The sequence below is a fragment of the Merops nubicus genome, unplaced genomic scaffold (assembly GCF_000691845.1).
Source record: "Merops nubicus isolate BGI_N331 unplaced genomic scaffold, ASM69184v1 scaffold12192, whole genome shotgun sequence".
NCBI classification, from domain to species: Eukaryota; Metazoa; Chordata; class Aves; order Coraciiformes; family Meropidae; genus Merops; species Merops nubicus.
The window spans coordinates 1-10,824 of NW_008592902.1; the positions used below are offsets into that span (position 1 = coordinate 1).

General features: G+C 47.4%; 1 protein-coding gene across 1 annotated transcript; it reads left to right on the plus strand.

The window, feature by feature from the left end:
- Positions 1-88: 88 nt before the first annotated feature.
- Positions 89-9,998, plus strand: PEX5 (peroxisomal biogenesis factor 5; the record flags this gene model as incomplete). Its single annotated transcript, XM_008935291.1, has 15 exons — positions 89-156; positions 400-435; positions 610-742; positions 1,417-1,551; positions 3,125-3,230; positions 4,344-4,434; positions 4,771-4,887; positions 5,267-5,359; positions 5,534-5,653; positions 6,202-6,345; positions 7,445-7,515; positions 7,653-7,868; positions 8,006-8,171; positions 8,366-8,523; positions 8,882-9,998. Coding segments are annotated over 15 exons (1,856 nt in total), but the record flags the coding sequence as incomplete, so codon positions are not given.
- Positions 9,999-10,824: the final 826 nt, after the last annotated feature.

Genomic DNA, 10,824 nt, shown 5'->3' on the forward strand with positions numbered 1-10,824 from the left:
TGCTCGGGAGCTGGTGCTGCAGGCAGGTGCGGCATTGCCATTTTTTTCTGGGTAAAGAGACCACAGCATCACCCGATTTGTCCTGCAGGAGTGTGGGGTGAGGGCCTGTTCGTGGAAGCTGTGTTTGTGGGTGCTAGGGGGATGCTGGTGGCTGTGGTGAGTTGTAATACAGACTGTCACAGGCCCCAGCCCAGACAGTGGTGGGGAGGGGGCGAACAGGATCACTCGGGGTGTTCCTGCCCCCTTAGCTTCCACATAAACAGACAGGCAGCTAATGCAAGAAAGTGCTGGTCGATGAAGCTCAAGGAAAAGAAAGATGCAAACTGATCAGGTCACGGGGTGTGTGTGGAGTGGTCTGGGATCAAAGCTGTTGGGATAATTGCCCATTATTCCTTGTAGGTATCTAAACCACTGGGAACGGCCACCGATGATGAGGTAAGAGCAGATTGATGCGTCTCCTTACTGCTTTTCTCATCAACACTGTTTGCTATTTTTCCGCTTACCTGATACTGATCTTTCCTTCTGACAAGCCCATTTATTTCTCTAATGCTCCACTGCTCTGCCTGTTCATCTTGTATGCTCTATTTGTAACCCATCTCTCTCTGGCAGCTGGTCGGAGAGTTCCTGCAGGAGCAGAATGCCCCTTTACTGTCCCGTGCACCTCAGACCTTTAAGATGGATGACTTGTTGGCTGAGATGCAGGAGATTGAACAGTCAAGCTTCCGACAGGCCCCGCAACGAGGTGAGGGGAGCCAGAGTAGATGGAGAGCTGGAAAAGATCTTGGTGTTATGGTCAAGCTTCTAGCAGTGTGGCCCTGATCTATTCAGCACTTGTGAGATTGTATCTGGAGTCTTGTTTACAGATTTAGGCTTCTCAGTATGCTGAGATACTGGAACAAGACCAGTGGAACAAGTAAGGTGTTCAGGGACTGGGACATGGTGTAAGAGGAAAGGCTGAGGGAGCTTGGTTTGTTCAGCCTGAGGAGGAGCAATCTAAGTGGCAAGGGGGTGGGGCTTGGAGTGTCTAGTGACTGTCTTCAGCAACCAAGACCAGGATCTTTGCAGTAATACACAACAGAAGGGCAAGGGGCAACGAACACAATGTGCAGAAAGAGTTCAGTGCTGCAGCAGGTGCTTGGGGAGGCTGAGGAGTAACCAGCCTTCAACAAATTCAGAAGTTACTTGATGGATGCCCTGAAGCAACCTCATCTCTAGCTTCAGTGTTAACCTGCTGTGAGAACACTGTGCAATTTGAGAGATTCCTTCCAAGTGGAATCTTTCTGTGATTTTAGTCTAACAAAGAGGGAAATGTCAGAGGTGATGAGGGCTGGCCTGGAACTTTTAAATGACGCCTTTGAGTCCTCCAATCCTCACTTCTGGTTGTGTTGTGTTGTTTTGTTTTTTTTCTGCTTGTAGCTCCAGGTGTGGCAGCCTTGGCACTGTCTGAAAACTGGACCCAGGAATTCTTGGCTACAGCAGATAGTGCTGGTGATGTCTCTTCAGATTACAATGAGGCTGACTGGTCACAGGAGTTCATTGCTGAAGTGACAGGTGAAAGGTCCCTTTTGGAATTACTGTAAAGATGTTGCCCAGTCTCATGCCTGTGTATAGTGGAGAGTTACTGAATGTGGAATTGGAGTAATGTTTTGGGCCCAGCACTTAGTGTTTACTGTAGCAGCTTTAACAGGGCAGGGGGGAAAAAAAAGCTGCTTTGTGATGGCTTAGCCAGATTGTGAACAGTGTGATGTGGAAGCTTTTTTTCAGGTATGAGGGTCTTTTGCTTTTAGCTTAGGTTACTTGGAGAACTTAGGAGAAGCAAGCTATTCAAACTGCTTTTATAAAAACAGTATGATTAATCTGATGCAGATTCTGGAGGTGGTCTTGTACTGTTTCTTGCTTATATATTCTCTGATTCCCTCTCTTAAGGCAAAATTTGCCTTTGATACAAAGCTAGTTATTGTTTAGAGTGCTTTTGCCAAATACTTTGTCAGTTTCATGGGGGAAGAGGGGTGTGGCACCTTAGAAATGCACAAAGTGAATGTTTCTGGACCAACAGTTAAACTTTCCTTTTCAAAGAAGCCAGTAGTTTATCTGAAAAACCATTCTGCATTGTGTTTTCAGCAACCAGCATTCTAGCTGGGTCTAGAATAGGGTCCTGCTGCTACTGTACATGACCTAATCTGTAAGTTCTGAGTAAGCCTTAAATAGATACAATTCTCTTTTCCAGGAGTGGCCTCTGTAGAGAGCCAGGTAGCCCCACTCTTTATACTCTTGGCAATATAAATCAGCATTGACGAAGGTCCTTGAGAAAGTTCTGATGAAAACCTAGTGCTTTTTGGGCTGTGCTTTTGACAGTCTTGCAAGGCATTGCTAATCTTCTTTACCTACTTAGTGTCCCACACAGAGCAGACAAATAAGTTGTGAAATTAAAATAGAAAATGGTAAGGTTGTTTGCACCACAGTGGCGTATGCATTAATACAAAGTCAGAATATGTGCGAGTCCATATGGGCAGGAACAACCAGAAAGCCATGGATGAAATGCAAGGAGTAAATTTATTCTCCTTATTTTGCAGACTGGGGGATCTCTGGAGCAGCACCCAGGCAGAGGCACGTGAGGGGGGACACAGGCACCGTGATGCTCGGTCCTTGCTAAAGAGTAAAAAGTTGCTGAACCTGCTGCTTTTGCCTGCATATCAGGGATTTTTATAGGCATAGTTTTCCACTGTACTTTGATCCTGCCTACAGCAGGGCAGGAATTTCAAGTCTGTTCCATAAGGTGCCTTTGAGTTTATCCCAGGTCTGTGTTATTTAAACAGAGCCATTCTACTGGTCAAGCACACAAAAGCAAAAATCAGTATGATAGATGTGGTTTTTGACACAAGTCACTTGAGTGTGTTTACAGTCCTCCTCACCAGTTTTACATTATTTTCCCCCAGAACCTAAGGCTTTATTTCTAGATCAGAATAAACAAAATTAGAAGAAAGAAGCATAATCTGTCTTTGAAGAGACCTTCTCTGTGTGTTGTCTGTGTGTGAAGTGGAAGGACCAAAATCTGAAGTTAATCTGAGTGATGGTCTTAGGGTCTGCATATCTTACACCCCACTCTTCCTGATGTCCTGTGCAGATCCTCTGTCTGTGTCTCCTGCCAAGTGGGCAGAAGAATACCTGGAACATTCAGAAGAGAAACTGTGGCTTGGTGAGTCGGAAGACCGGTCTTTGGCAGATAAATGGTGAGTCTGTCTTCTCAAGACTAATTACTGCTGCTGTGCACTTGCATGGGTCAAGTTTGGGTAGGTGGTAGAAATCTGCTGGATGTTTTTGAGTCATTTTACTTAGATTGGTGTTAATGGGCCCTTGGTTTCAGAGAAAAGTAAGGAGGGAACAATGCTTGGAGAGTGAAGTTTTTTTAAGAGATGTTAGCTTTTCTGTTTTCTAGGTCCAGGATACTACATTATGATTGTGTAGGCTAACTTAATCTCATGCAAAGCTCCTTAAAGTGATTTCAGGAGTGAGTTCAGGAGCTCTTGATCAAGCAGAACTTTTTTTCCACAACAGATGCTTTTTTTAGATTTAGAGATCTCTAGTACTAGAATCTCCTGACTGTAAACTTTCATTGCTTTGTTCTCCCTGCCTGACAAACTACATCCAGCCTTTCCTCCTCATATTTCTAGATTCAGCCTTCCAGACGTTATTTTGATGTGTTTTTGTGTGGTAGATTAAAGAACAGTCTACTGCTATGGATCTTCTCTGTGTAGGTACCTGTTAACTACAGTCAAGTTTTTCAATTAAAGCAGCAAAACGTAAGCAAGCAATCTGGGCTTCTTAGATTTTTCCCTAAAAGAGATTTTTGCATATTTGGATTCTCCTTCCTCCTGCCTCTTGTCTTTTCTGATACCTTTCTACAAATACGGACATTCCTGAGTTACTGCCACCAGTTCCAAAGATTGAATGTAGTGGTAACACCTGGAACTGGTCCTATCCTACTGTAAGCTGATGTATATATGAGCATGACCTACTTTCTTTGTTCCTAGATATGTGACCTTGTTCCTGGTAGTGCTAAAACTTGCAGTGTCTGGTAGCTTGCCAAGGAATCCAGACTGTTCTGCAGAACTGTGCTGTCATTGTAGTTTAGTTCTGCTACTGTTTAAGTCATTTGCACAGTTAACCTAGTAGTAATTTTGGATTTTTACAGATGGATAAAGGTACTGAATCACTTAGGAGAACCCTAGAGTCTTTGAGGAGGGGTGTTGTTTGGCTCATTGTGTAGATGGTTGTTAGTGAAAGAGTTCACTCTTGCCTGGTATCAGACTATCTCTTTCCCCTTTTATCACTTCTGAACATAGGTATGAAGAGTATCAACCTGAGGATGATCTTAAGAAAACTGTTAGTGATTTCCTCTCTAAAGTGGACGATCCAAAACTCCAGAATTCTGAGGTAAGAAGTTCCTTGACTAGAGCTGACAGAAACCCTAGGGTGAATAAGGGGTGTGGAGAACTGAGAAGGGAAAAGGCAATAAAGGAATAGAGCCTCCTGCTGTGCAGTGTTCCCATATCTTCCCTGACTCCTAGGAATTGAACCCTACAATCCACTCTAGATATTATCCAGCTCTACCGCATGGCTCTGGTGAAATCCTGTCCTCCCCACCTTTTTGGGCCTTTTGTGCTCACTTGTCAGAGAGCAGCCTTCTTAGTGAAGGAGGGAGGTGTGGGCAGAGGGCTTGCTGGCAAAGCATCTGCCCAGCTCCACCCTTGTTTCATTTCTCTGCCACAGTTCCTAAAGTTTGTGCGCCAGATCGGAGATGGGAGGGTATCGATCGAAGCTAATCAGGTGACCCACAGAGACCAAGATCAGGCAGAGCAATGGGCAGCTGAGTTTATGCAGCAGCAGGTAGGAGCCCCAGCCCTATGTGCTCTGGAGAAGGAAAGGCTTTTACCACAGTGCACAGTCTGGGAGTGAGGGAGAATGGCAAGTCCAACTCTCAGCAGTGCTCTGCTCGGCTGGGGGAGGCAAGGAAGGGGCTGTTGGGCTCTTCTTAGCAGAGTCTAGCCAGAAGCTGGGAACATATTTGGGCAGTGTGAGTTTTCTCATCTCCTGTAGCACCTGGGAGGAAGGGGATATCCAAATGCATTTTTTCTCCACTCTGCATACTATCAGTTCTTGTTGATGGGGAGGAGGGACCATTGCAGAACCTCCTGCTGTTTTGGGATGTGCCCTGAGGTTGCCAAATGCTAAAAAGCAAGGTGTGTTTCTGTTTCCAAACTCCCAGGGGGCATCTGATGCCTGGGTGGATCAGTTTGTGCGATCTGGGAACATGTCAACTCTTGATACGGAATTTGAGCAGGCAAAGACTGCTGTGGAGGTAAAGCTGATGGAGGAGGAGGGCTGGGGTACCAACTGAGAGCCCGTGGTAGTGTTACCTCTCTCCTTTGCATGCTGTGAGGAGGGCTAGAAGTATTTAAGAAGGTGTTATCTGGGGTGTCTATAGAGCTCAGTTTGTGGTTGAGGCACTCTATTCATATTGTTCTCCCTTCAGTCAGATGTGGACTTCTGGGATAAACTCCAGGCAGAATGGGAGGAGATGGCCAAGAGAGATGCAGAGGCTCACCCTTGGCTCTCTGATTATGAAGACCTCAGCTCTTCTTCATATGACAAGGTAACAGAACAGGGTCTCTCAGCCCTAGCGCTGTGATGAGCTGCCTTGAGGAGGCTGGCAGCAGTTTGTCTGCCTCACAGGTGAGCTCCACAGACCCCGAATGCTGCTAGGATTCCTTCATGCACCAATCTCTTGCTGTCACTTGCACCCTCATCCCAGATCAGATAGGAGTCAAGCAAATCACCTTTTCACTTGTGTTTGTCTGCCAATGCTGTCTAGCTCTTGTCCAGCACCAAATAGCAGTTAGTGCTGGGTTTCTTTGCAGAGAGTGTGAGTGTTGTCGCCTCGCACAAGGTGATGGGACCCAGAGCAGATGTGTAGTCTCTGTTGCTACTGTCTGGGTCTGGCTGGGGAAATTTTTCAGCAGAGAGCAGGCAGGAAGAAGAGCAGCCCTTGTTCTCTGCTCTGTTACAGACTGGCAGAGAGGATGAGGTGCTGGCTGATCGTCAGTTTGAGCGTTTCTGATGCAGAAAGACTAGACTGTGCTGTAGAGGGCTTTTCTCCCTAAGCCTGTCTCCTAGCATCAGGCCCTGTCTCCTCCCTGCTAGGGTTACCAGTTTGAGGAAGATAATCCCCTGAGGGATCACCCGGATGCGTTTGAGGAGGGGCGGAAGCGCTTGGAGGAAGGTGACCTCCCCAATGCTGTCTTGCTCTTTGAGGCTGCAGTGCAACAGAGGCCAGATCATATGGAGGTGAGTGAGAGCAGAGATAACAGGCCTTGGTCAGGTGTCCTGCTTGGATCCTTCTCTTTTAAGGTGGTAGGGTGTGTGCAGAAAACTCACTTCAGTGTCAGGAGCTGTGCAGGGTGTATGAAAACAGCTCATGTTTCTGTGGCTCTGATGTATGTGAATCACCAGGAGGGCTGTGGGCAGGGAGGTTTATGACTAAGGTCAGTTACAAAAAGCATGAAGGCCTAGGCCTCTATAAAATCTTTGGAGCACATGAGACTGCAGGGAGCTAAGACAAGGAGTTCTCATCTCTTAAGGCTCTTCTGTGGAAGTCTTTATTGGTATTGCAGGTGTGGAGATGGTTATGGCAGATACCTACTTTCAATGTCTATATTAAAGACTAATTCTGAGCAGCTTGTTAGAGTAGGGGCCCTGGTTAGGTCTTCATGCTGACAGTCCTGCCAACTATCTAGCCTATTTTTGAGCAAGGGGTGCAGTTATCAACAAAGTGAACAGGTAATCTGGGTTTAGTGCCTAATTAAATATCCCCTACGTCAGCAGACTGGAGATGGAAGTGGTTTTCATGTACTGGTGTCATGATGACTGAAGATCTGGTAAAATAACAGTGCTTCTGCTTTAAGGTCTGATAGTCAGCTCCCTAGGATTATCACTTGCTAGTGGACCACTGTATGAGTGTATGCAGCTCCCTGCCTTGTGAGGTCTCTTTATTATTAGCACTGCTGCTATGTCATTTTGTTGTTAGGAAATCAGAGAACTGCTTTTCCCTCGTTTCTCTGCAGTTTAAAAGTGGAGATTCTCTGACTCCAAAGTCTAAAACTGCCAACAGTTGCTTTATGATAGATCTCCAGGGAGACGATTCACTTCTTTTCACTGTAACAATGACAATTTTATTGGCCTCAAGGACCTATGTGCCATAAAGTCTAGATGTCTTTTGAGAGAAGCTTGTATCTGTGCCTAATGTGTATACTTGCATGTATTTGGTCTCATTCTAAAAATGTGGGGGATAATCTGTTGGATTTAAACTCTGTCTCTGTGGTTTGTCAGCTGATCTTCTCTGGATGTGAAGAAGTTTGACTTTTTGCATCTCTGTCACATTCTCCAGGCTTGGCAATACCTGGGAACTACCCAAGCAGAGAATGAACAGGAGCTGTTGGCCATCAGTGCTCTCAGACAGTGAGTTGCAGAAGAGCTTCCAAGCCCAGCTCCTTGTCTAGCGCATGGTGCCACGAGGACCATATGGCTCACGTGGTGTGCGCTGCCTTGATGGGGAGGCTGATGTCACGCTGCCTTCACTTTCCTGTGGCCTGCAGGTGCTTGGAGCTGCAGCCTGGGAACCTCACAGCACTCATGGCTCTAGCAGTCAGCTTCACCAATGAGTCCCTGCAGAAGCAGGCGTGCGAGACTCTGCGGGACTGGCTGCGCCATAAGCCGGCCTATGCCCACCTGCTGGAGAAGGAGCCGGAGGAGAGTGGCTCGGGGACAAACCTGGGGCCTCCCAAGCGTGTCCTGGGCTCCCTGCTGTCCGAGTGAGTTAGGGTTACCAGTGTCAGCCTTCAGCTGAAAGGCAGCTTGGAGGGGTGGGACGGGTCCAGGCAGGAGCCAGGGGAGCAACCCAAGGGCAGCGCTTTCAGCAGTACAATATCCTTGTTCTGTGCTTTTCTAGCTCCCTGTTCACGGAGGTTAAAGAGCTGTTCTTAGCAGCGGTGCGCAGCAACCCCTCCACTGTGGATCCTGATGTTCAGTGTGGCCTGGGTGTCCTCTTCAACCTCAGTGGGGAGTACGAGAAGGCTGTGGATTGCTTCAGTGCCGCGCTCAGCGTGCGCCCCAATGTAAGAAAGGACAGACTGTGCGTGGTGGAGGTACCTGGAGGCTTAGGGGTGAAGGTTTGGGTGGGGTCCCACTTGCATGAGAGGTACATTTTTGGAGTAGAGGAGTAGGACGGACATACAGGGAAGGAGGGGGTGGCTCGGAGCTTAGAAAGATCCAGCTTGTATCAGTTCTTTCTCCCTGCCCCCCCTTCCAGGACCATCTCCTGTGGAACAAGCTGGGTGCCACGCTGGCCAACGGGAACCGCAGTGAGGAGGCCGTGGCTGCCTATCGCCGGGCCCTGGAGCTCCAGCCGGGATACATCCGCTCGCGCTACAACTTGGGCATCAGCTGCATCAACCTGGGTGCCCACCGGTGAGCACAGGATTGCAGGTCTGCTGTCACCCAGGAGTGTGTGTGGGAGGGAGACTGCACTAGGTTACTGGGGCAATGCCACGCTGTTTGCAGCCTTCCCTTGGCACAGGAGAGCAGAGCGAGCGTGTGGATTCTGCCCTGAGAACAAAGTGTGATGCAGATGCCATTGGAATAGGGACCATCTGGACTTCATTTTCTTTTAAGATGGAAAAGGGGCATCTCTGATAGTTCTGAAGTGGGGCAGGATCTGGTGAAGAGGAGGAAACTTGGAGAGGAAGTACTTCAGAAGCAATTGAGGGAGGGAATATGAGATGTACAGTTGTCTTCAGTAAGCATATGTGTGTTCTCATGTTGACAGTGAGGCTGTGGAGCACTTCTTGGAGGCTTTGCACATGCAGCAGAAGAGCCGTGGTCCACGAGGGCAGCAAGGAGCTATGTCTGACAACATCTGGAGCACCCTCCGCATGGCCCTCTCCATGCTGGGGCAGAGTGACCTCTATGGGGCAGCTGATGCCCGTGACCTTCCCACACTGCTTCAGGCATTTGGCCTCCAGCAGTGACTCTGGGATGGGCTCCCCTGTGAGTGCAGAGCTGGCCCAGCCCAGCAGTGACCTTCCTTAGATAAAATGCTCGTTAGGGCTCACACACATTGTTGTTCTGGTGGGGAAGATCATTGGCAACTGTTTGTTCAAGGATGTCCCGCTGAAGTGTGCAATTTCCCCTACCTGTCTGTTGTGTCCTAAGCATATGAGTGGTTCCTGTCTTCACCTCCATGACTGACTGACACTCTGCTGGTAGGCAAATGATCAAAGTGGGGAAGACAGCAACGTCCAGCCCTCTTGCCAGACTTCATTTGCAGTGATGCCCAGCTTGGCTGTGAGACCTTATGGTATCCATTCTGCAGAGACTACCTGCTGGATGTGTCTTGAGTGCAAGTTGCTTTTGTGGGGTGGGATTGCCATTTGGTGAAAGGGTGAAAAATCCTGGGTTTGAGCATGCTTCCCCCATGTATGTGCTTGCATTTGTGTATATGTGGGTTGCTAGGGAAAACTGGGGACAGCAGTCCCCTTTTCTGGGTACGGGTAACTTCATGGTACAGCCAGATGCTGGTTTCTCAGTCTCTGTTCATGACAGAGCAGAATATTGTACTTAGGCTAGAGACATAGGTGGAGGCCCTTGTGTTGACAGGGTAAGAGGAGATCCCAGAGCTCAGACTTGAGGGAATATGATAGGAATAAAAGTCTAAAATGTAAATGTAGCCTCCCCTCCCAGAATATGGTGGGGAAAGGGTCAAATCTTAATTTTCACTCTATCATCTGTCATTGTTTTCCTTTGTGGAGAAGGTCACCATCTCGTGTGTAACTGAATTTTGTTAATTATAAATATCTGTATATGATTCTATTGGGGAAAATGTTTTTTAATTGTAAAGTATTTTGTATGATAAAGGGGGGTGAAATAAAACTGCCAAAATGACATGTTTCTCTGTGCTTCTGTTGGAGCTGCATGTGGTGAGTACTTACAGATCTCTGGTGGTAAAAGCCTGCTGGTTTTCAAAAGCTGGGTAAGAGTCTCTCTGTTTGTCTCCCCTTTTGACCCAGGTTTTGTTTATTGATAGCTCATATGCAAAGGAAGCTTAAAGGACCTTATTTTGCTGTAGCCCAGGCTCCAATTCTGTGAGCTAGCAGAAGAGCTTCCCTGTGCCAAAAGCTCTCTTCTTCCTGCTTGGGCTTAAGGGTCAGTGAAGCACTTGGATTTTCTTGACATCTGCAGTGACGGAAGCTTGTGTTACATTTTATCACCACTTTACTGCTGCAGTAAGACCCAGGGATTGGGAAGGGAGCACTTACCCTTCCTCTGGCACCAGGCACTCGTTCCTTCACATCTCTACATCACAGGTTTGTTTTTCTCTTGCTGCTGCGACAATCTGGAGCAGAAAGTGAGTGCAGAGAATCCTTCTTGCTCTGTTTTCTGAGCTCCAGCTTCCCCTCTTTCCCATTCAGCCCTGTGGCACTGAAACCTACATGAACTGTTCTGAAGCTGCTGTAGTGCATCCATAATTACTCACTGCTTGTCCTGTTGTACTGGTTTGAGTTAAAATACAACTAATTATTTTCAGCGATTTTTGCTTTTCAACTCAGTCTCTTCTAACTGCACTTTCTGAAGTTAATAGCATGTTTTTTGCAGTGTCTACTTCTAGCACGTGTAACACTCAATGTTTATAGTTAGAACTGGGGTCACTGCTAAACTGGGGGTGCAGAAGGTGAAAGGTCACATCTGTGGGGAGGAGTGGCTGGGACAGCT